Source organism: Oncorhynchus kisutch, unplaced genomic scaffold (genome assembly GCF_002021735.2).
Source record: "Oncorhynchus kisutch isolate 150728-3 unplaced genomic scaffold, Okis_V2 scaffold3444, whole genome shotgun sequence".
NCBI lineage: Eukaryota > Metazoa > Chordata > Actinopteri > Salmoniformes > Salmonidae > Oncorhynchus > Oncorhynchus kisutch.
The window spans coordinates 20317-46026 of NW_022265389.1; the positions used below are offsets into that span (position 1 = coordinate 20317).

Genomic DNA, 25710 nt, shown 5'->3' on the forward strand with positions numbered 1-25710 from the left:
ATATATATATATATATATATATATATATATATATATATATATATATATATATATATATCTCACACAAGACAATCACAATATAATAAGCAACAGGCACCAAAAAGGCAGACCACATGCTATCCCAGCATTTCCCTCTCTGTCACCTACTTTAATCTCAACATTCACTTTTGAGACATGCTACTATTTAGCCATTTGTTCAGTGAGATCTTGAAACTAACTATGGAGGTTATAAGGTTTCAAATTCTTTGGAAAATCATTCCAAATGGCAGCCGAATATAAAAATGTTTCTTTCCTAAAACCACTTTTAAATCTAGAAGGAACCGCGTCAGTTTCACTCCTTCTAGTTGAATAGTTGTGGTTATTCCTTACTAAGTTAAAGTAGTTATATAAGTATCTGGGGACCATACTGTGGACAATCTTATGTACAAGACACAATTTTATCCAAGCAACTCTCTCCTCCACCTCTTGCCGTCTAATGCTTTCAAAGTTGTGAATAGTCAAGATGCGTAATGCTGGAAGTTTAAGAATATTCCTGACTAATTTGTTCTGAGATGTCTGCAATCTATTTTTTCATATCTTGGGGGCACTGTTGTACCAGGAAGAGCATGCATAGTCGAAGTGCCACTGAACAAGAGCCCCTGCCAATATATTCTGCCCATTGTAATTCTTATCCAGATATTTGGAGGTTCTAGCCAGGAACCAAATTTTATGGTTCACTTTGGCGATAACGTTTTGTGCCGTGATCTCCCCTGTCAGATGGTTATCTGGCACACATCCAAGATACTTAACAGAGTCTTTTGCTGCGACCACTACGTCACCGACTACCACCTTTTAAAATCTGGGCATTTCCTCAGTTTCACTTTGGACCCGAACAAGATGGACTCTGTTTTTCCAAGATGAAGTAACAGCTTATTGTCATATAGCCATTTATGGACATCCAGAAGTTCAGCACTGAGGGCTTTCTCAACCACATCTTTGTCTTTCTCAACCACATCTTGGTCTTTCTCAACCACATCTTGGTCTTTCTCAACCACATCTTTGTCATTCTCAACCACATCTTTGTCTTTCTCAACCACATCTTTGTCTTTCTCAACCACATCTTTGTCTTTCTCAACCACATCTTTGTCTTTCTCAACCACATCTTTGTCTTTCTCAACCACATCTTTGTCTTTCTCAACCACATCTTTGTTGGAAACCAACAGTGCATCTGCATGTAGGAAAAGGTCACACGTAGAGGCAGATTTCAGATAACTTATATACAATAGAAATAAAAGTGGACCCAGCACAATCCCTTGGGGTACCCTGCAGTTCAAGTTTCTGGGTTTAGACAGGGTCGTTCCACCATCTGTTTTTCTTCCTTGCAGGTAAGAGCTGACCCATTTTACTGCTAAGTTGTTAAAGCCCATGGCTCTTAGTTTGATTAACAGAATTTCATGACCCACTGTATCCAACGTCTTTTGGAGATCTAACATAACCATACCACAAAATTTCCCTCCGTTTACTTCCTTCCTTATGTGCTCAGTCAGATATAGTAGGCAGATGTCAGTGAAATGGGATTTCCTGAAGCCAGATTGGAGCTCATAGAATAGGTTATGTAAGGAAATTTTACTGTCAATCTGCTTGAACATAATCCTTTCCATGACCTTCGATCAAGCACACAGGATTGAGACAGGCCGATAGTTTCCATGATCTAAATTATTCCATTTTTTAAAAAATATATATATAAAATGAATGACCCTTGCAAGTTTTAGTTCACTGGGAAAACACCCTAGTTCAATAGACAGATTCACAATGTGAGTTACACAGGGGGTGATAATTACCACAGCATCCCTTAGAAATCTGTCAGGAATGTTGTCAAGGCCAGTCACTTTGGAATGGTTCTTTCAGCCTGTCTAGCACACTCCAGCACCCTCAGCAACACCTCCACCATTGGCATTTCTATATTTTCTATAAATGTTCTAACCTTGTATTGCTACCACTTTATCGTCACATGAGTTTCTGTTAAGGGATTTTAATTTTAAAAAATCAATAATGACTAATTATGTATACATTTCAATCAGGACTGACTAATCAGAATAGTATTATGTTACTGTATAGATGTATGAATTTTCTTTTAATCCTAGTACTGAATATAATCTGTGTAATTATAATCAAGAACTAGAACAGTGACTGTCTGTTCCTTGGTAGAAATGAATGAACTTATCGTCAGACTGGCTAGAATGCTTATCTACACAGGGAGGCCTTGGCCTTGTCATAAATTATCTAAACTAGTGAAGGATGATGTAGGAAGGCTTGAGAACTATACTGCCATTGTACCGGAGTGGAGGTTGTAATTAATGATGAGGTTGAACAGAAAACCAGCAGGTTCCGGACCTCTTAGGGTCAGAGTTGAATACACCTGATGTAAGGCCTAGTGGTCCATCTGAGACTGAGAGTCAGAGTTGAATACACCTGATGTAAGGCCTAGTGGTCCATCTGAGACTGAGGGTCAGAGTTGAATACACCTGATGTAAGGCCTAGTGGTCCATCTGAGACTGAGGGTCAGAGTTGAATACACCTGATGTAAGGCCTAGTGGTCCATCTGAGACTGAGGGTCAGAGTTGAATACACCTGATGTAAGGCCTAGTGGTCCATCTGAGACTGAGGGTCAGAGTTGAAAACACCTGATGTAAGGCCTAGTGGTCCATCTGAGACGGAGGGTCAGAGTTGAATACACCTGATGTAAGGCCTAGTGGTCCATCTGAGACTGAGGGTCAGAGTTGAATACACCTGATGTAAGGCCTAGTGGTCCATCTGAGACTGAGGGTCAGAGTTGAATACACCTGATGTAAGGCCTAGTGGTCCATCTGAGACTGAGGGTCAGAGTTGAATACACCTGATGTAAGGCCTAGTGGTCCATCTGAGACTGAGGGTCAGAGTTGAATACACCTGATGTAAGGCCTAGTGGTCCATCTGAGACTGAGGGTCAGAGTTGAATACACCTGATGTAAGGCCTAGTGGTCCATCTGAGACTGAGGGTCAGAGTTGAATACACCTGTTGTAAGGCCTAGTGGTCCATCTGAGACTGAGGGTCAGAGTTGAAAACACCTGATGTAAGGCCTAGTGGTCCATCTGAGACGGAGGGTCAGAGTTGAATACCCCTGATGTAAGGCCTAGTGGTCCATCTGAGACGGAGTTTGTGACTATTTACTAACCATTAATTAAATACACGATTAGATAAGATAAGAGATAAGATAAGATAAGTAATTTGACCAAACTAACTTAAACAGGAAGTATGATGTCGTAAATACATGTTGAACCAAACCAGTATGTTTATTAAAACACATATGAACTTTACATATGAACTTTACATATGAACTTTACATATGAACTTTACATATGAACTTTACATATGAACTTTACATATGAACTTTACATATGAACTTTATGCCTTTAGCTGCATTGCACAACACAGACGTGATGCCAGACGTGATGCCAGACGTGAGCTTATATATTTTCATTGTCCTGACATTCATTCATCCACACAATGTATTTTATAAAATGTATGTACACAAACTGCTATCAAAGCCTTTATATAGTCAGTTCGTGAGCCCAGAGTGTAATCTAGATCATTTAATGTACATAGATTACTTCATGAACATAATGATCTGTAGATGAATGAATCCCTTTAAAATGAGCTGCTGACTGATTGGTAAAAATAAACACATTTTAAAAATATTATTATTTTATTATTATATTATAATAGATTTTTAATCAAAAAGTCATAGATTCATTACCATTAGTAAAACCTTCTATGAAGCAGAGAGTACGTGGCAGGTTGTATCTCTATCCGTACTGCCGTCAGGTCATTGTGTTGTATCTCTATCCGTACTGCCGTCAGGTCATTGTGTTGTATCTCTATCCGTACTGCCGTCAGGTCATTGTGTTGTATCTCTATCCGTACTGCCGTCAGGTCATTGTGTTGTATCTCTATCCGTACTGCCGTCAGGTCATTGTGTTGTATCTCTATCCGTACTGCCGTCAGGTCATTGTGTTGTATCTCTATCCGTACTGCCGTCAGGTCATTGTGTTGTATCTCTATCCGTACTGCCGTCAGGTCATTGTGTTGTATCTCTATCCGTACTGCCGTCAGGTCATTGTGTTGTATCTCTATCCGTACTGCCGTCAGGTCATTGTGTTGTATCTCTATCCGTACTGCCGTCAGGTCATTGTGTTGTATCTCTATCCGTACTGCCGTCAGGTCATTGTGTTGTATCCCTATCCGTACTGCCGTCAGGTCATTGTGTTGTATCTCTATCCGTACTGCCGTCAGGTCATTGTGTTGTATCTCTATCCGTACTGCCGTCAGGTCATTGTGTTGTATCTCTATCCGTACTGCCGTCAGGTCATTGTGTTGTATCTCTATCCGTACTGCCGTCAGGTCATTGTGTTGTATCTCTATCCGTACTGCCGTCAGGTCATTGTGTTGTATCTCTATCCGTACTGCCGTCAGGTCATTGTGTTGTATCTCTATCCGTACTGCCGTCAGGTCATTGTGTTGTATCTCTATCCGTACTGCCGTCAGGTCATTGTGTTGTATCTCTATCCGTACTGCCGTCAGGTCATTGTGTTGTATCTCTATCCGTACTGCCGTCAGGTCATTGTGTTGTATCTCTATCCGTACTGCCGTCAGGTCATTGTGTTGTATCTCTATCCGTACTGCCGTCAGGTCATTGTGTTGTATCTCTATCCGTACTGCCGTCAGGTCATTGTGTTGTATCTCTATCCGTACTGCCGTCAGGTCATTGTGTTGTATCTCTATCCGTACTGCCGTCAGGTCATTGTGTTGTATCTCTATCCGTACTGCCGTCAGGTCATTGTGTTGTATCTCTATCCGTACTGCCGTCAGGTCATTGTGCTGTTCAGATCTCTGTAGCGTCCCAAATGGCATTCTATTCCCTATATAGAATGCCACTACTGGGCCCTGGTCCAAAGTAGTGCACTACCATTTGGAAACACAGACCTTCTGTATCAAGAAAACACTGATTGTCAAGAAGAGAGAAAAAAGATGTCCCGTCTGTAAAATAAGCAGCAGAAGGTTAATATAGTAAGACCGATCAGGAAGAGGATTGCATAGTGAACCCTTTAATTAAGGAGAAGATATTCAAATATTAAAAATGATCACCAACTAAAAAGAAGACACGCAGCAAAAACACAAAGTTATTAAGGCAAATGTTTCAACATTTATAACATGGCACATTAAAGAAGTCCCAATAGTGACTGGATGTCCAGTTCTTTCTGGTCATTGTGTCTGTTTAAAACACACAGGTATTAATACAGGATAAGCATTTTTATAAGCCTGATAAGACATTATAAAAGGCTCATGCTAATAACACCTTATCATGCGTTTTAACCTGGATGCTGTCAGTAAAGTGGAACCAAAAACAGCTGAAGTATTAAAATGACTCTAAGTTCTTGCTTTACCAAACAACACAAGCCTTTCCTAGTATGGCAGAACCAATAATTCATTACAGGACTAAAGTGAAACTAGGTGGTGGAGTAGAAATGTGTAAAAAACAAACATACCACGAAAACCTCATGCATTGCAGTGGGTCACCCAATCACTGATGTCTAATGTTCATAGTGAGAGCAGCCATTCACCCAATCACTGATGTCTAATGTTCTTAGTGAGAGCAGCCATTCACCCAATCACTGATGTCTAAGGTTCATAGTGAGAGCAGCCATTCACCCAATCACTGATGTCTAAGGTTCATAGTGAGAGCAGCCATTCACCCAATCACTGATGTCTAATGTTCTTAGTGAGAGCAGCCATTCACCCAATCACTGATGTCTAATGTTCTTAGTGAGAGCAGCCATTCACCCAATCACTGATGTCTAAGGTTCATAGTGAGAGCAGCCATTCACCCAATCACTGATGTCTAATGTTCTTAGTGAGAGCAGCCATTCACCCAATCACTGATGTCTAATGTTCTTAGTGAGAGCAGCCATTCACCCAATCACTGATGTCTAATGTTCTTAGTGAGAGCAGCCATTCACCCAATCACTGATGTCTAAGGTTCATAGTGAGAGCAGCCATTCACCCAATCACTGATGTCTAATGTTCTTAGTGAGAGCAGCCATTCACCCAATCACTGATGCCTAATGTTCATAGTGAGAGCAGCCATTCACCCAATCACTGATGTCTAAGGTTCATAGTGAGAGCAGCCATTCACCCAATCACTGATGTCTAAGGTTCATAGTGAGAGCAGCCATTCACCCAATCACTGATGTCTAAGGTTCATAGTGAGAGCAGCCATTCACCCAATCACTGATGCCTAATGTTCATAGTGAGAGCAGCCATTCACCCAATCACTGATGTCTAATGTTCATAGTGAGAGCAGCCATTCACCCAATCACTGATGTCTAAGGTTCATAGTGAGAGCAGCCATTCACCCAATCACTGATGTCTAAGGTTCATAGTGAGAGCAGCCATTCACCCAATCACTGATGCCTAATGTTCATAGTGAGAGCAGCCATTCACCCAATCACTGATGTCTAAGGTTCATAGTGAGAGCAGCCATTCACCCAATCACTGATGTCTAAGGTTCTTAGTGAGAGCAGCCATTCACCCAATCACTGATGTCTAAGGTTCATAGTGAGAGCAGCCATTCACCCAATCACTGATGTCTAATGTTCTTAGTGAGAGCAGCCATTCACCCAATCACTGATGTCTAATGTTCAAAGTGAGAGCAGCCATTGACCCAATCACTGATGCCTAATGTTCATAGTGAGAGCAGCCATTCACCCAATCACTAATGTCTAATGTTCATAGTGAGAGAGCCATTCACCCAATCACTGATGTCTAAGGTTCATAATGAGAGCAGCCATTCACCCAATCACTGATGCCTAAGGTTCATAGTGAGAGCAGCCATTCACCCAATCACTGATGTCTAATGTTCTTAGTGAGAGCAGCCATTCACCCAATCACTGATGTCTAATGTTCTTAGTGAGAGCAGCCATTCACCCAATCACTGATGTCTAATGTTCTTAGTGAGAGCTTAACCAATGATATATCAGTCCTGAAAAAAGAACCCTGGATCGTTAGCCAGCACTACATTCAAGAACCTATGTATGTATGATGCATTTTGTCACTTTACACATTTAAGCACATTATAGAAAGAGACAGAATCCTAGCTTGTCAAAAAGTGACTGTCGTTTTCCAAAAACAACTCAAATCAAACCTATGATTTGAGGCTTGACATTATGGTAAACAACAACACTGCATATCGAAGAAAGGTGACCATGAACAGAGCTTGTACTGCTATTCTTTATTATTATTATTAAATCTTACAATGAACCTAGGCTACTTCATCTGACCAGGAAGTGATGTCATAAGACCACAGTTGACCCTGGCACACTGAGCTACAGATGACTCTGTTATTAAATACTGCCATAGATTGTTTCTCTCGTGCCATCAATAGTTCTTCTACTTTAAATTCACAGCTAGCTACCCGAAATAAACCCCCTTTTCTCCTTCTTAAATACAAGTAGATCGGGTCTGATGGCAAATAGAAAGGGTTGATCATTCTTAATGCGTTTATGTTTCAGGATGATACAGCATAGTGACGTCTTAACACACTATCCATTTTCAGACATTTTAACTAGAAAACGAACTGATGCAAACAGTTATTGTCATTTTTTTAAAGTGCCTTAGTCTGTCTAAATCCATACACAGATCTACATTAAATATATATATGTTAACCTATCCATATATTATAGAATTGACGGTAGTGTGGAACATGCCACTTCTGAAAGACTAGGGACTATAGTGGATATACGACATCCACATTCGGCTTATTGGTAACAGGTGGGTGTCGTCATAGGCCTCAACGCCGGTGCTAAAGACTCATCACGGTCATTACACGTTATAAATCTTAGAAAACTATACAAACCACCCCATTTATATCACCATGAGCAGATTCCCTGGACCAAAAAGCTCTTTCAACAGAGATTCTCCCTTCAGCTTGCTTTCTAGTCCAAGGTGAGGCAAAATGCATGTCTGGGAGAGGGGCCTGATGGGTAATGGTTGGTTGTGTCATGACAGAGTGAAGGTAGTTGTTACAGGCGCAACCTTTTGGTCTACATACTGAGTCATATCCTTTATGTGGTAATTATAACCATGATATTCAGGCCTACAGACAGTAGAACCATCCAGTCAAGTGTTACCTCATTAACTAGCTAGTAGCTACCTACTTTGTCTTCAAGGGACGGTTTCCCGAACAAAGAATAATCTTATCCATTGATTTAGACTTTTTAGTCCAGGATTTGTTGTCCGGGAAACTCGCCCTAAGTGTACAGGGAAAAGACACATCATCGACAACAATTAGTTCTCCATAAACATGAACATTATTTACAACCCTGTTTGCTTGGTTAAACTAAGGCCAACTTCACACAACTACCACAATGTATAGTGAGTGATCTCTAGTCAACGGCACAGTGGAACCAGGCTGGTATTTGTGTCACACGTCCAAACAGCTCTGGATTAGTTGGACGTGGTTTGCATCATGTGGCCCAGAGGATTGACCAGTCACTTGTCAATGCATCACACTCCTGTCCCGAATGATATGCTATCTGTCTCCTTCAGCCCTGTCCTGAATGATATGCTATCTGTCTCCTTCAGCCCTGTCCTGAATGATATGCCATCTGTCTCCTTCAGCCCTGTCTTGAATGATATGCTATCTGTCTCCTTCAGCCCTGTCCTGAATGATATGCTGTCTGTCTCCTTCAGGCCTGTCCCGAATGATATGCTGTCTGTCTCCTTCAGGCCTGTCCCGAATGATATGCTGTCTGTCTCCTTCAGGCCTGTCCCGAATGATATGCTGTCTGTCTCCTTCAGGCCTGTCCTGATTGATATGCCGTCTCTCTCCCCTTCAGGCCTGTCCCGAATGATATGCCGCCTGTCTCCTTCAGGCCTGTCCCGAATGATATGCCGCCTGTCCCGAATGATATGCCGCCTGTCCCGAATGATATGCCGCCTGTCTCCTTCAGGCCTGTCCCGAATGATATGCCGCCTGTCCCGAATGATATGCCGCCTGCCTCCTTCAGGCCTGTCACGAATTATATGCTGTCTGTCTCCTTCAGGCCTGTCACGAATGATATGCTGTCTGTCTCCTTCAGGCCTGTCCCGAATGATATGCTGCCTGTCTCTTTCAGGCCTGTCTTCAACTTCACCACATCTCGTCCCGGGATAGAGAAAGACAGACAGATCTAGACAGGTCCAGAACTGTCTCTCCACAAACAGCTTCACACATGGGTAGGTAGTACCATCAATACATAAAGAAAACACAGACCACAGGAGACAGTGAGAAACCAGAAGGGGGCAGCAGGGCACAGTCCCCTAATCATGGAGCAGGGGGCTGTTATGTTATCAGGGTCCATGTGATGTCTCAACATCAACTAGACAGATGAGACAGGAGACCAATGACAAGATGTGTGTATCTAACAGAGTAACTAATGTCCCTCTCTCTTCTCCAAGCAGTTTTATTGGAGGCCATCAGAGGGAAGCAGCGTCCAATAGGAAAGAGACGTGGGTGGTGGCTGGCAGAGCTTGACTGAGTCTTTCCTTAGAAGCCCAGAGAGAGAGAGTTTCCCATAGAGTTAGAAGCCCAGAGAGAGAGTTTCCCATAGAGTTAGAAGCCCAGAGAGAGAGTTTCCCATAGAGTTAGAAGCCCAGAGAGAGAGAGTTTCCCATAGAGTTAGAAGGCCAGAGAGAGAGAGTTTCCCATAGAGTTAGAAGCCCAGAGAGAGAGAGTTTCCCATAGAGTTAGAAGGCCAGAGAGAGAGAGTTTCCCATAGAGTTAGAAGCCCAGAGAGAGAGAGTTTCCCATAGAGTTAGAAGCCCAGAGAGAGAGAGTTTCCCATAGAGTTAGAAGCCCAGAGAGAGAGAGTTTCCCATAGAGTTAGAAGCCCAGAGAGAGAGAGTTTCCCATAGAGTTAGAAGCCCAGAGAGAGAGAGTTTCCCATAGAGTTAAAAGCCCAGAGAGAGAGAGTTTCCCATAGAGTTAAAAGCCCAGAGAGAGAGTTTCCCATAGAGTTAGAAGCCCAGAGAGAGAGTTTCCCATAGAGTTAGAAGCCCAGAGAGAGTTTCCCATAGAGTTAGAAGCCCAGAGAGAGTTTCCCATAGAGTTAGAAGCCCAGAGAGAGTTTCCCATAGAGTTAGAAGCCTATAGAGAGTTTCCCATAGAGTTAGAAGCACAGAGAGAGTTTCCCAGTGAGTTAGAAGCCCAGAGAGAGTTTCCCAGAGAGTTAGAAGACCAGAGAGAGTTTCCCATAGAGTTAGAAGCCTATAGAGAGTTTCCCATAGAGTTAGAAGCCCAGAGAGAGTTTCCCATAGAGTTAGAAGCCCAGAGAGAGAGTTTCCCATAGAGTTAGAAGCCCAGAGAGAGAGTTTCCCATAGAGTTAGAAGCCCAGAGAGAGAGTTTCCCATAGAGTTAGAAGCCCAGAGAGAGAGTTTCCCATAGAGTTAGAAGCCCAGAGAGAGAGTTTCCCATAGAGTTAGAAGCCCAGAGAGAGAGTTTCCATAGAGTTAGAAGCCCAAAGAGAGTCCCCATAGAGTTAGAAGCCCAGAGAGAGTTCCCCATAGAGTTAGAAGCCCAGAGATAGTTTCCCATAGAGTTATAAGCCTATAGAGAGTTTCCCATAGAGTTATAAGCCCAGAGAGAGTTTCCCATAGAGTTAGAAGCCCAGAGAGAGTTTCCCATAGAGTTAGAAGCCCAGAGAGAGTTTCCCAGAGAGTTAGAAGCCCAGAGAGAGTTTCCCATAGAGTTAGAAGCCCAGAGAGAGAGTTTCCCATAGAGTTAGAAGCCCAGAGAGAGAGTTTCCATAGAGTTAGAAGCCCAGAGAGAGTTCCCCATAGAGTTAGAAGCCCAGAGAGAGTTCCCCATAGAGTTAGAAGCCCAGAGATAGTTTCCCATAGAGTTATAAGCCTATAGAGAGTTTCCCATAGAGTTATAAGCCCAGAGAGAGTTTCCCATAGAGTTAGACGCCCAGAGAGAGTTTCCCATAGAGTTAGAAGCCCAGAGAGAGTTTCCCAGAGAGTTAGAAGCCCAGAGAGATAGTTTCCCATAGAGTTAGAAGCCCAGAGAGAGTTTCCCATAGAGTTAGAAGCCCAGAGAGAGAGTTTCCCATAGAGTTAGAAGCCCAGAGAGAGTTTCCCATAGAGTTAGAAGCCCAGAGAGAGTTTCCCATAGAGTTAGAAGCCCAGAGAGAGTTTCCCAGAGAGTTAGAAGCCCAGAGAGATAGTTTCCCATAGAGTTAGAAGCCCAGAGAGAGAGTTTCCCAGAGAGTTAGAAGCCCAGAGAGAGTTTCCCATAGAGTTAGAAGCCTATAGAGAGTTTCCCAGAGAGTTAGAAGCCTATAGAGAGTTTCCCAGAGAGTTAGAAGCCCAGAGAGAGAGTTTCCCATAGAGTTAGAAGCCCAGAGAGAGTTTCCCATAGAGTTAGAAGCCCAGAGAGAGTTTCCCATAGAGTTAGAAGCCCAGAGAGAGTTTCCCAGAGAGTTAGAAGCCCAGAGAGAGTTTCCCATAGAGTTAGAAGCCCAGAGAGAGTTTCCCATAGAGTTAGAAGCCCAGAGAGAGTTCCCCATAGAGTTAGAAGCCCAGAGAGAGTTTCCCATTGAGTTCCATAAGGGCACGTCTATCTCTATGGTGTCTTTAGAGTCTGCCTTGGGTCTACTCTGCTCAGCCACGCCCCCTGCCACGTGATAGCCTGCCTCTTCAGTAATCTGCTTCCTCCATGACTTCCATGACAACGGTCCTGGGCCCGGTCAGGATGAGGTTACTGACTGTCCTGTAGTCCAGAGACAGCACGTTTAGCCCGTTGACCGAGACCACAAACTGACACACCTAGAGGAGGGAGAAGAACAGAGGAGTTAGCCATGTCTACACAAGCATATCTCTATGGGAGAAACAACAGAAAGGGAGAGGAGAGTTAGCTCTCGATGGGAGAAACAACAGAAAGGGAGAGGAGAGTTAGCTCTCGATGGGAGAAACAGAGAAAGGGAGAGGAGAGTTAGCTCTCGATGGGAGAAACAGAGAAAGGGAGAGGAGAGTTAGCTCTCGATGGGAGAAACACAGAACGGGACAGGAGAGTTAGCTCTCGATGGGAGAAACAGAGAAAGGGAGAGGAGAGTTAGCTCTCGATGGGAGAAACACAGAACGGGACAGGAGAGTTAGCTCTCGATGGGAGAAACAGAGAAAGGGAGAGGAGAGTTAGCTCTCGATGGGAGAAACACAGAACGGGACAGGAGAGTTAGCTCTCGATGGGAGAAACAGAGAAAGGGAGAGGAGAGTTAGCTCTCGATGGGAGAAACACAGAACGGGACAGGAGAGTTAGCTCTCGATGGGAGAAACAGAGAAAGGGAGAGGAGAGTTAGCTCTCGATGGGAGAAACACAGAACGGGACAGGAGAGTTAGCTCTCGATGGGAGAAACAGAGAAAGGGAGAGGAGAGTTAGCTCTCGATGGGAGAAACAGAGAAAGGGAGAGGAGAGTTAGCTCTCGATGGGAGAAACACAGAACGGGACAGGAGAGTTAGCTCTCGATGGGAGAAACACAGAACGGGACAGGAGAGTTAGCTCTCGATGGGAGAAACAGAGAAAGGGAGAGGAGAGTTAGCTCTCGATGGGAGAAACAGAGAAAGGGAGAGGAGAGTTAGCTCTCGATGGGAGAAACAACAGAAAGGGAGAGGAGAGTTAGCTCTCGATGGGAGAAACAACAGAAAGGGAGAGGAGAGTTAGCTCTCGATGGGAGAAACAACAGAAAGGGAGAGGAGAGTTAGCTCTCGATGGGAGAAACAACAGAAAGGGACAGGAGAGTTAGCTCTCGATGGGAGAAACACAGAACTGGAGAGGAGAGTTAGCTCTCGATGGGAGAAACACAGAACGGGACAGGAGAGTTAGCTCTCGATGGGAGAAACATTTGATTTGATTGCTGACTCACTATTGCAACAGTGTTGGCAAAAACAAACATGTTTTAGGACTGTTTTGTAACATGGCAAGCCATTGTCTCAACTTCACCCTAATTTCACGCAGTGAAGGAATTCTAGAGCATCTCCTCGCTGCAAATTACATCAAAAACACAATCCCTTATTTTTCTTGGCAACGGGTAAACCGTTACCCAGAAGGCCCCAGTCACTCAGGAGTTAATACTCCTAGAAGAGAGCACTTGAGGATTTCTCAGAAAAAGCGTTTGTTAACCGTTTCATGGCCAGGCCGTGGCTGAAATGAATGAGATACTGGTTATCTTAGGCTGCAGAGAATTTGTAGAGAAGGAGCCATGTTAAACTGCAGTGTTCTGTGTTACCACGGCGACAGGGGATAAGTCATTGTTCTGTGTTACCACTGCTACATGGTATAAGTCATTGTTCTGTGTTATCACGGCGACAGGGTATAAGTCATTGTTCTGTGTTACCACTGCTACAGGGTATAAGTCATTGTTCTGTGTTACCACGGCGACAGGGTATAAGTTATTGTTCTGTGTTACCACTGCCGTAGGGTATAAGTCATTGTTCTGTGTTACCACGGCGACAGGGTATAAGTCATTGTTCTGTGTTACCACTGATACAGGGTATAAGTCATTGTTCTGTGTTACCACGGCTACAGGGTATAAGTCATTGTTCTGTGTTACCACGGCTACAGGGTATAAGTCATTGTTCTGTGTTACCACGGCTACAGGGTATAAGTCATTGTTCTGTGTTACCACGGCTACAGGGTATAAGTCATTGCTCTGTGTTACCACTGATACAGGGTATAAGTCATTGTTCTGTGTTACCACTGATACAGGGTATAAGTCATTGTTCTGTGTTACCATGGCTACAGGGTAAAAGTCATTGTTCTGTGTTACCACTGATACAGGGTATAAGTCATTGCTCTGTCTAACCACTGCGGTTATATTTTTCTTCACCAATCACTCCAGATGATTGGAGACGGATAGAGGAACATTTGACAGGTGACTCAAGCAGATTAATTCAGCCGTACTCTAAATGTTACTATACTGGGACGAGGGTTAAGATATCATACATTTGAGATGTTTATCCAGGTGGCTTACAACATGAAACTTCTGCTTTTAAATGCATGTTCATTGTGTACCTGCTGAATCTGTTTAGCTAAGTGTCTCTATGAGTCTCAGACCTCTACTGTTTCCTGTTGTGGTCTGAGTCTCAGCAGACCTCTACGGTCTCCTGTTGTGTTGTGGTCCGAGTCTCAGCAGACCTCTACTGTCTCCTGTTGTGGTCCGAGTCTCAGCAGACCTCTACCGTCTCCTGTTGTGGTCCGAGTCTCAGCAGACCTCTCCTCTCCTGTTGTGGTCCGAGTCTCCTCAGACCTCTACTGTCTCCTGTTGTGGTCCGAGTCTCCTCAGACCTCTACTGTCTCCTGTTGTGTTGTCTGAGTCTCAGCAGACCTCTACTGTCTCCTGTTTTGTTGTCTGAGTCTCAGCAGACCTCTACTGTCTCCTGTTGTGTTGTCTGAGTCTCAGCAGACCTCTACTGTCTCCTGTTGTGTTGTCTTGAGTCTCAGCAGACCTCTACTGTCTCCTGTTGTGTTGTCTGAGTCTCAGCAGACCTCTACTGTCTCCTGTTGTGTTGTCTGAGTCTCAGCAGACCTCTACTGTCTCCTGTTGTGTTGTTCGAGTCTCAGCAGACCTCTACTGTCTCCTGTTGTGGTTCGAGTCTCAGCAGACCTCTACTGTCTCCTGTTGTGTTGTCTGAGTCTCAGCAGACCTCTACTGTCTCCTGTTGTGTTGTCTGAGTCTCAGCAGACCTCTACTGTCTCCTGTTGTGGTCCGAGTCTCAGCAGACCTCTACTGTCTCCTGTTGTGGTCCGAGTCTCAGCAGACCTCTACTGTCTCCTGTTGTGTTGTCCGAGTCTCAGCAGACCTCTACTGTCTCCTGTTGTGGTCCGAGTCTCAGCAGACCTCTACTGTCTCCTGTTGTCGTCCGAGTCTCCTCAGACCTCTACTGTCTCCTGTTGTGGTTCGAGTCTCAGCAGACCTCTACTGTCTCCTGTTGTGGTCCGAGTCTCCTCAGACCTCTACTGTCTCCTGTTGTGGTCCGAGTCTCCTCAGACCTCTGCTGTCTCCTGTTGTGGTCCGAGTCTCAGCAGACTCTACTGTCTCCTGTTGTGGTCCGAGTCTCAGCAGACCTCTACTGTCTCCTGTTGTGGTCCGAGTCTCAGCAGACCTCTACTGTCTCCTGTTGTGGTCCGAGTCTCAGCAGACCTCTACTGTCTCCTGTTGTGTTGTCTGAGTCTCAGCAGACCTCTACTGTCTCCTGTTGTGGTCCGAGTCTCAGCAGACCTCTACTGTCTCCTGTTGTGGTTCGAGTCTCAGCAGACCTCTACTGTCTCCTGTTGTGGTCCGAGTCTCCTCAGACCTCTACTGTCTCCTGTTGTGGTCCGAGTCTCCTCAGACCTCTGCTGTCTCCTGTTGTGGTCCGAGTCTCAGCAGACTCTACTGTCTCCTGTTGTGGTCCGAGTCTCAGCAGACCTCTACTGTCTCCTGTTGTGGTCCGAGTCTCAGCAGACCTCTACTGTCTCCTGTTGTGGTCCGAGTCTCAGCAGACCTCTACTGTCTCCTGTTGTGTTGTCTGAGTCTCAGCAGACCTCTACTGTCTCCTGTTGTGGTCCGAGTCTCAGCAGACCTCTACTGTCTCCTGTTGTGGTTCGAGTCTCAGCAGACCTCTACTGTCTCCTGTTGTGGTTCGAGTCTCCTCAGACCTCTACTGTCTCCTGTTGTGTTGTCTGAGTCTCAGCAGACCTCTACTGTCTCCTGTTGTGTTGTCTGAGTCTCAGCAGACCTCTACTGTCTCCTGTTGTTGTCCGAGTCTCAGCAGACCTCTACTGTCTCCTGTTGTGGTCCGAGTCTCAGCAGACCTCTACTGTCTCCTGTTGTCGTCCGAGTCTCCTCAGACCTCTACTGTCTCCTGTTGTGGTCCGAGTCTCAGCAGACCTCTACTGTCTCCTGTTGTGGTCCGAGTCTCCTCAGACCTCTACTGTCTCCTGTTGTGGTCCGAGTCTCCTCAGACCTCTGCTGTCTCCTGTTGTGGTCCGAGTCTCAGCAGACTCTACTGTCTCCTGTTGTGGTCCGAGTCTCAGCAGACCTCTACTGTCTCCTGTTGTGGTCCGAGTCTCAGCAGACCTCTACTGTCTCCTGTTGTGTTGTCTGAGTCTCAGCAGACCTCTACTGTCTCCTGTTGTGTTGTCTGAGTCTCAGCAGACCTCTACTGTCTCCTGTTGTGTTGTTCGAGTCTCAGCAGACCTCTACTGTCTCCTGTTGTGGTTCGAGTCTCAGCAGACCTCTACTGTCTCCTGTTGTGTTGTCTGAGTCTCAGCAGACCTCTACTGTCTCCTGTTGTGTTGTCTGAGTCTCAGCAGACCTCTACTGTCTCCTGTTGTGGTCCGAGTCTCAGCAGACCTCTACTGTCTCCTGTTGTGGTCCGAGTCTCAGCAGACCTCTACTGTCTCCTGTTGTGTTGTCCGAGTCTCAGCAGACCTCTACTGTCTCCTGTTGTGGTCCGAGTCTCCTCAGACCTCTACTGTCTCCTGTTGTGGTCCGAGTCTCCTCAGACCTCTGCTGTCTCCTGTTGTGGTCCGAGTCTCAGCAGACTCTACTGTCTCCTGTTGTGGTCCGAGTCTCAGCAGACCTCTACTGTCTCCTGTTGTGGTCCGAGTCTCAGCAGACCTCTACTGTCTCCTGTTGTGGTCCGAGTCTCAGCAGACCTCTACTGTCTCCTGTTGTGTTGTCTGAGTCTCAGCAGACCTCTACTGTCTCCTGTTGTGGTCCGAGTCTCAGCAGACCTCTACTGTCTCCTGTTGTGGTTCGAGTCTCAGCAGACCTCTACTGTCTCCTGTTGTGGTTCGAGTCTCCTCAGACCTCTACTGTCTCCTGTTGTGTTGTCTGAGTCTCAGCAGACCTCTACTGTCTCCTGTTGTGTTGTCTGAGTCTCAGCAGACCTCTACTGTCTCCTGTTGTTGTCCGAGTCTCAGCAGACCTCTACTGTCTCCTGTTGTGGTCCGAGTCTCAGCAGACCTCTACTGTCTCCTGTTGTCGTCCGAGTCTCCTCAGACCTCTACTGTCTCCTGTTGTGGTCCGAGTCTCAGCAGACCTCTACTGTCTCCTGTTGTGGTCCGAGTCTCCTCAGACCTCTACTGTCTCCTGTTGTGGTCCGAGTCTCCTCAGACCTCTGCTGTCTCCTGTTGTGGTCCGAGTCTCAGCAGACTCTACTGTCTCCTGTTGTGGTCCGAGTCTCAGCAGACCTCTACTGTCTCCTGTTGTGGTCCGAGTCTCAGCAGACCTCTACTGTCTCCTGTTGTGGTCCGAGTCTCAGCAGACCTCTACTGTCTCCTGTTGTGGTCCGAGTCTCAGCAGACCTCTACTGTCTCCTGTTGTGGTCCGAGTCTCAGCAGACTCTACTGTCTCCTGTTGTGGTCCGAGTCTCAGCAGACCTCTACTGTCTCCTGTTGTGGTCCGAGTCTCAGCAGACCTCTACTGTCTCCTGTTGTGGCCCGAGTCTCCTCAGACCTCTACTGTCTCCTGTTGTGGTCCGAGTCTCCTCAGACCTCTACTGTCTCCTGTTGTGGTCCGAGTCTCAGCAGACCTATACTGTCTCCTGTTGTGGTCCGAGTCTCAGCAGACCTCTACTGTCTCCTGTTGTGGTCCGAGTCTCAGCAGACCTCTACTGTCTCCTGTTGTGGTCCGAGTCTCAGCAGACCTCTACTGTCTCCTGTTGTGGTCCGAGTCTCAGCAGACCTCTACTGTCTCCTGTTGTGGTCCGAGTCTCAGCAGACCTCTACTGTCTCCTGTTGTGGTCCGAGTCTCAGCAGACCTCTACTGTCTCCTGTTGTGGTCCGAGTCTCAGCAGACCTCTACTGTCTCCTGTTGTGGTCCGAGTCTCAGCAGACCTCTACTGTCTCCTGTTGTGGTCCGAGTCTCAGCAGACCTCTACTGTCTCCTGTTGTGTTGTCTGAGTCTCCTCAGACCTCTACTGTCTCCTGTTGTGGTCCGAGTCTCCTCAGACCTCTGCTGTCTCCTGTTGTGGTCCGAGTCTCAGCAGACTCTACTGTCTCCTGTTGTGGTCCGAGTCTCAGCAGACCTCTACTGTCTCCTGTTGTGGTCCGAGTCTCAGCAGACCTCTACTGTCTCCTGTTGTGGTCCGAGTCTCAGCAGACCTCTACTGTCTCCTGTTGTGTTGTCTGAGTCTCAGCAGACCTCTACTGTCTCCTGTTGTGGTCCGAGTCTCAGCAGACCTCTACTGTCTCCTGTTGTGGTTCGAGTCTCAGCAGACCTCTACTGTCTCCTGTTGTGTTGTCTGAGTCTCAGCAGACCTCGACTGTCTCCTGTTGTGTTGTCTGAGTCTCAGCAGACCTCTACTGTCTCCTGTTGTTGTCCGAGTCTCAGCAGACCTCTACTGTCTCCTGTTGTGGTCCGAGTCTCAGCAGACCTCTACTGTCTCCTGTTGTCGTCCGAGTCTCCTCAGACCTCTACTGTCTCCTGTTGTGGTCCGAGTCTCAGCAGACCTCTACTGTCTCCTGTTGTGGTCCGAGTCTCCTCAGACCTCTACTGTTTTTTGTTGTGGTCCGAGTCTCCTCAGACCTCTGCTGTCTCCTGTTGTGGTCCGAGTCTCAGCAGACTCTACTGTCTCCTGTTGTGGTCCGAGTCTCAGCAGACCTCTACTGTCTCCTGTTGTGGTCCGAGTCTCAGCAGACCTCTACTGTCTCCTGTTGTGGTCCGAGTCTCAGCAGACCTCTACTGTCTCCTGTTGTGGTCCGAGTCTCAGCAGACTCTACTGTCTCCTGTTGTGGTCCGAGTCTCAGCAGACCTCTACTGTCTCCTGTTGTGGTCCGAGTCTCCTCAGACCTCTACTGTCTCCTGTTGTGGTCCGAGTCTCCTCAGACCTCTACTGTCTCCTGTTGTGGTCCGAGTCTCAGCAGACCTCTACTGTCTCCTGTTGTGGTCCGAGTCTCAGCAGACCTCTACTGTCTCCTGTTGTGGTCCGAGTCTCAGCAGACCTCTACTGTCTCCTGTTGTGGTCCGAGTCTCAGCAGACTCTACTGTCTCCTGTTGTGGTCCGAGTCTCAGCAGACCTCTACTGTCTCCTGTTGTGGTCCGAGTCTCAGCAGACCTCTACTGTCTCCTGTTGTGGTCCGAGTCTCAGCAGACCTCTACTGTCTCCTGTTGTGGCCCGAGTCTCCTCAGACCTCTACTGTCTCCTGTTGTGGTCCGAGTCTCCTCAGACCTCTACTGTCTCCTGTTGTGGTCCGAGTCTCAGCAGACCTATACTGTCTCCTGTTGTGGTCCGAGTCTCAGCAGACCTCTACTGTCTCCTGTTGTGGTCCGAGTCTCAGCAGACCTCTACTGTCTCCTGTTGTGGTCCGAGTCTCAGCAGACCTCTACTGTCTCCTGTTGTGTTGTCTGAGTCTCAGCAGACCTCTACTGTCTCCTGTTGTGGTCCGAGTCTCAGCAGACCTCTACTGTCTCCTGTTGTGGTTCGAGTCTCAGCAGACCTCTACTGTCTCCTGTTGTGGTTCGAGTCTCCTCAGACCTCTACTGTCTCCTGTTGTGTTGTCTGAGTCTCAGCAGACCTCTACTGTCTCCTGTTGTGTTGTCTGAGTCTCAGCAGACCTCTACTGTCTCCTGTTGTTGTCCGAGTCTCAGCAGACCTCTACTGTCTCCTGTTGTGGTCCGAGTCTCAGCAGACCTCTACTGTCTCCTGTTGTCGTCCGAGTCTCCTCAGACCTCTACTGTCTCCTGTTGTGGTCCGAGTCTCAGCAGACCTCTACTGTCTCCTGTTGTGGTCCGAGTCTCCTCAGACCTCTACTGTCTCCTGTTGTGGTCCGAGTCTCCTCAGACCTCTGCTGTCTCCTGTTGTGGTCCGAGTCTCAGCAGACTCTACTGTCTCCTGTTGTGGTCCGAGTCTCAGCAGACCTCTACTGTCTCCTGTTGTGGTCCGAGTCTCAGCAGACCTCTACTGTCTCCTGTTGTGGTCCGAGTCTCAGCAGACCTCTACTGTCTCCTGTTGTGGTCCGAGTCTCAGCAGACCTCTACTGTCTCCTGTTGTGGTCCGAGTCTCAGCAGACTCTACTGTCTCCTGTTGTGGTCCGAGTCTCAGCAGACCTCTACTGTCTCCTGTTGTGGTCCGAGTCTCAGCAGACCTCTACTGTCTCCTGTTGTGGCCCGAGTCTCCTCAGACCTCTACTGTCTCCTGTTGTGGTCCGAGTCTCCTCAGACCTCTACTGTCTCCTGTTGTGGTCCGAGTCTCAGCAGACCTATACTGTCTCCTGTTGTGGTCCGAGTCTCAGCAGACCTCTACTGTCTCCTGTTGTGGTCCGAGTCTCAGCAGACCTCTACTGTCTCCTGTTGTGGTCCGAGTCTCAGCAGACCTCTACTGTCTCCTGTTGTGGTCCGAGTCTCAGCAGACCTCTACTGTCTCCTGTTGTGGTCCGAGTCTCAGCAGACCTCTACTGTCTCCTGTTGTGGTCCGAGTCTCAGCAGACCTCTACTGTCTCCTGTTGTGGTCCGAGTCTCAGCAGACCTCTACTGTCTCCTGTTGTGGTCCGAGTCTCAGCAGACCTCTACTGTCTCCTGTTGTGGTCCGAGTCTCAGCAGACCTCTACTGTCTCCTGTTGTGTTGTCTGAGTCTCCTCAGACCTCTACTGTCTCCTGTTGTGGTCCGAGTCTCCTCAGACCTCTGCTGTCTCCTGTTGTGGTCCGAGTCTCAGCAGACTCTACTGTCTCCTGTTGTGGTCCGAGTCTCAGCAGACCTCTACTGTCTCCTGTTGTGGTCCGAGTCTCAGCAGACCTCTACTGTCTCCTGTTGTGGTCCGAGTCTCAGCAGACCTCTACTGTCTCCTGTTGTGTTGTCTGAGTCTCAGCAGACCTCTACTGTCTCCTGTTGTGGTCCGAGTCTCAGCAGACCTCTACTGTCTCCTGTTGTGGTTCGAGTCTCAGCAGACCTCTACTGTCTCCTGTTGTGTTGTCTGAGTCTCAGCAGACCTCGACTGTCTCCTGTTGTGTTGTCTGAGTCTCAGCAGACCTCTACTGTCTCCTGTTGTTGTCCGAGTCTCAGCAGACCTCTACTGTCTCCTGTTGTGGTCCGAGTCTCAGCAGACCTCTACTGTCTCCTGTTGTCGTCCGAGTCTCCTCAGACCTCTACTGTCTCCTGTTGTGGTCCGAGTCTCAGCAGACCTCTACTGTCTCCTGTTGTGGTCCGAGTCTCCTCAGACCTCTACTGTTTTTTGTTGTGGTCCGAGTCTCCTCAGACCTCTGCTGTCTCCTGTTGTGGTCCGAGTCTCAGCAGACTCTACTGTCTCCTGTTGTGGTCCGAGTCTCAGCAGACCTCTACTGTCTCCTGTTGTGGTCCGAGTCTCAGCAGACCTCTACTGTCTCCTGTTGTGGTCCGAGTCTCAGCAGACCTCTACTGTCTCCTGTTGTGGTCCGAGTCTCAGCAGACTCTACTGTCTCCTGTTGTGGTCCGAGTCTCAGCAGACCTCTACTGTCTCCTGTTGTGGTCCGAGTCTCCTCAGACCTCTACTGTCTCCTGTTGTGGTCCGAGTCTCCTCAGACCTCTACTGTCTCCTGTTGTGGTCCGAGTCTCAGCAGACCTCTACTGTCTCCTGTTGTGGTCCGAGTCTCAGCAGACCTCTACTGTCTCCTGTTGTGGTCCGAGTCTCAGCAGACCTCTACTGTCTCCTGTTGTGGTCCGAGTCTCAGCAGACTCTACTGTCTCCTGTTGTGGTCCGAGTCTCAGCAGACCTCTACTGTCTCCTGTTGTGGTCCGAGTCTCAGCAGACCTCTACTGTCTCCTGTTGTGGTCCGAGTCTCAGCAGACCTCTACTGTCTCCTGTTGTGGTCCGAGTCTCAGCAGACCTCTACTGTCTCCTGTTGTGGTTCGAGTCTCAGCAGACCTCTACTGTCTCCTGTTGTGGTTCGAGTCTCCTCAGACCTCTACTGTCTCCTGTTGTGTTGTCTGAGTCTCAGCAGACCTCTACTGTCTCCTGTTGTGTTGTCTGAGTCTCAGCAGACCTCTACTGTCTCCTGTTGTTGTCCGAGTCTCAGCAGACCTCTACTGTCTCCTGTTGTGGTCCGAGTCTCAGCAGACCTCTACTGTCTCCTGTTGTCGTCCGAGTCTCCTCAGACCTCTACTGTCTCCTGTTGTGGTCCGAGTCTCAGCAGACCTCTACTGTCTCCTGTTGTGGTCCGAGTCTCCTCAGACCTCTACTGTCTCCTGTTGTGGTCCGAGTCTCCTCAGACCTCTGCTGTCTCCTGTTGTGGTCCGAGTCTCAGCAGACTCTACTGTCTCCTGTTGTGGTCCGAGTCTCAGCAGACCTCTACTGTCTCCTGTTGTGGTCCGAGTCTCAGCAGACCTCTACTGTCTCCTGTTGTGGTCCGAGTCTCAGCAGACCTCTACTGTCTCCTGTTGTGGTCCGAGTCTCAGCAGACTCTACTGTCTCCTGTTGTGGTCCGAGTCTCAGCAGACCTCTACTGTCTCCTGTTGTGGTCCGAGTCTCCTCAGACCTCTACTGTCTCCTGTTGTGGTCCGAGTCTCCTCAGACCTCTACTGTCTCCTGTTGTGGTCCGAGTCTCAGCAGACCTCTACTGTCTCCTGTTGTGGTTCGAGTCTCAGCAGACCTCTACTGTCTCCTGTTGTGTTGTCTGAGTCTCAGCAGACCTCGACTGTCTCCTGTTGTGTTGTCTGAGTCTCAGCAGACCTCTACTGTCTCCTGTTGTTGTCCGAGTCTCAGCAGACCTCTACTGTCTCCTGTTGTGGTCCGAGTCTCAGCAGACCTCTACTGTCTCCTGTTGTCGTCCGAGTCTCCTCAGACCTCTACTGTCTCCTGTTGTGGTCCGAGTCTCAGCAGACCTCTACTGTCTCCTGTTGTGGTCCGAGTCTCCTCAGACCTCTACTGTCTCCTGTTGTGGTCCGAGTCTCCTCAGACCTCTACTGTCTCCTGTTGTGGTCCGAGTCTCCTCAGACCTCTACTGTCTCCTGTTGTGGTCCGAGTCTCAGCAGACCTCTACTGTCTCCTGTTGTGGTCCGAGTCTCAGCAGACCTCTACTGTCTCCTGTTGTGGTCCGAGTCTCAGCAGACCTCTACTGTCTCCTGTTGTGGTCCGAGTCTCAGCAGACTCTACTGTCTCCTGTTGTGGTCCGAGTCTCAGCAGACCTCTACTGTCTCCTGTTGTGGTCCGAGTCTCAGCAGACCTCTACTGTCTCCTGTTGTGGTCCGAGTCTCAGCAGACCTCTACTGTCTCCTGTTGTGGTCCGAGTCTCAGCAGACCTCTACTGTCTCCTGTTGTGGTTCGAGTCTCAGCAGACCTCTACTGTCTCCTGTTGTGGTTCGAGTCTCCTCAGACCTCTACTGTCTCCTGTTGTGTTGTCTGAGTCTCAGCAGACCTCTACTGTCTCCTGTTGTGTTGTCTGAGTCTCAGCAGACCTCTACTGTCTCCTGTTGTTGTCCGAGTCTCAGCAGACCTCTACTGTCTCCTGTTGTGGTCCGAGTCTCAGCAGACCTCTACTGTCTCCTGTTGTCGTCCGAGTCTCCTCAGACCTCTACTGTCTCCTGTTGTGGTCCGAGTCTCAGCAGACCTCTACTGTCTCCTGTTGTGGTCCGAGTCTCCTCAGACCTCTACTGTCTCCTGTTGTGGTCCGAGTCTCCTCAGACCTCTGCTGTCTCCTGTTGTGGTCCGAGTCTCAGCAGACTCTACTGTCTCCTGTTGTGGTCCGAGTCTCAGCAGACCTCTACTGTCTCCTGTTGTGGTCCGAGTCTCAGCAGACCTCTACTGTCTCCTGTTGTGGTCCGAGTCTCAGCAGACCTCTACTGTCTCCTGTTGTGGTCCGAGTCTCAGCAGACTCTACTGTCTCCTGTTGTGGTCCGAGTCTCAGCAGACCTCTACTGTCTCCTGTTGTGGTCCGAGTCTCCTCAGACCTCTACTGTCTCCTGTTGTGGTCCGAGTCTCCTCAGACCTCTACTGTCTCCTGTTGTGGTCCGAGTCTCAGCAGACCTCTACTGTCTCCTGTTGTGGTTCGAGTCTCAGCAGACCTCTACTGTCTCCTGTTGTGTTGTCTGAGTCTCAGCAGACCTCGACTGTCTCCTGTTGTGTTGTCTGAGTCTCAGCAGACCTCTACTGTCTCCTGTTGTTGTCCGAGTCTCAGCAGACCTCTACTGTCTCCTGTTGTGGTCCGAGTCTCAGCAGACCTCTACTGTCTCCTGTTGTCGTCCGAGTCTCCTCAGACCTCTACTGTCTCCTGTTGTGGTCCGAGTCTCAGCAGACCTCTACTGTCTCCTGTTGTGGTCCGAGTCTCCTCAGACCTCTACTGTCTCCTGTTGTGGTCCGAGTCTCCTCAGACCTCTGCTGTCTCCTGTTGTGGTCCGAGTCTCAGCAGACCTCTACTGTCTCCTGTTGTGGTCCGAGTCTCAGCAGACCTCTACTGTCTCCTGTTGTGGTCCGAGTCTCAGCAGACCTCTACTGTCTCCTGTTGTGGTCCGAGTCTCAGCAGACCTCTACTGTCTCCTGTTGTGGTCCGAGTCTCAGCAGACTCTACTGTCTCCTGTTGTGGTCCGAGTCTCAGCAGACCTCTACTGTCTCCTGTTGTGGTCCGAGTCTCCGCAGACCTCTACTGTCTCCTGTTGTGGTCCGAGTCTCCTCAGACCTCTACTGTCTCCTGTTGTGGTCCGAGTCTCAGCAGACCTCTACTGTCTCCTGTTGTGGTCCGAGTCTCAGCAGACCTCTACTGTCTCCTGTTGTGGTCCGAGTCTCAGCAGACCTCTACTGTCTCCTGTTGTGGTCCGAGTCTCAGCAGACTCTACTGTCTCCTGTTGTGGTCCGAGTCTCAGCAGACCTCTACTGTCTCCTGTTGTGGTCCGAGTCTCAGCAGACCTCTACTGTCTCCTGTTGTGGTCCGAGTCTCAGCAGACCTCTACTGTCTCCTGTTGTGGTCCGAGTCTCAGCAGACCTCTACTGTCTCCTGTTGTGGTTCGAGTCTCAGCAGACCTCTACTGTCTCCTGTTGTGGTTCGAGTCTCCTCAGACCTCTACTGTCTCCTGTTGTGTTGTCTGAGTCTCAGCAGACCTCTACTGTCTCCTGTTGTGTTGTCTGAGTCTCAGCAGACCTCTACTGTCTCCTGTTGTTGTCCGAGTCTCAGCAGACCTCTACTGTCTCCTGTTGTGGTCCGAGTCTCAGCAGACCTCTACTGTCTCCTGTTGTCGTCCGAGTCTCCTCAGACCTCTACTGTCTCCTGTTGTGGTCCGAGTCTCAGCAGACCTCTACTGTCTCCTGTTGTGGTCCGAGTCTCCTCAGACCTCTACTGTCTCCTGTTGTGGTCCGAGTCTCCTCAGACCTCTGCTGTCTCCTGTTGTGGTCCGAGTCTCAGCAGACTCTACTGTCTCCTGTTGTGGTCCGAGTCTCAGCAGACCTCTACTGTCTCCTGTTGTGGTCCGAGTCTCAGCAGACCTCTACTGTCTCCTGTTGTGGTCCGAGTCTCAGCAGACCTCTACTGTCTCCTGTTGTGGTCCGAGTCTCAGCAGACTCTACTGTCTCCTGTTGTGGTCCGAGTCTCAGCAGACCTCTACTGTCTCCTGTTGTGGTCCGAGTCTCCTCAGACCTCTACTGTCTCCTGTTGTGGTCCGAGTCTCCTCAGACCTCTACTGTCTCCTGTTGTGGTCCGAGTCTCAGCAGACC

At 48.3% G+C, this 25710-nt stretch overlaps 1 protein-coding gene across 4 annotated transcripts in view; it reads right to left on the reverse strand.

Moving 5' to 3' along the window:
- Nucleotides 1-3293: 3293 nt before the first annotated feature.
- The window catches only part of LOC116371608 (DEP domain-containing mTOR-interacting protein), an 80498-nt gene continuing 58081 nt past the window's right edge, over nucleotides 3294-25710 (reverse strand). For all 4 annotated transcript variants that reach the window (XM_031820507.1, XM_031820506.1, XM_031820509.1 and 1 more), the window contains one exon: nucleotides 3294-11882. In XM_031820507.1, the coding sequence (XP_031676367.1) occupies nucleotides 11754-11882 (129 nt within the window). In that variant the 3' untranslated portion in view covers nucleotides 3294-11753. The remainder of the gene's footprint in view (nucleotides 11883-25710) is intronic.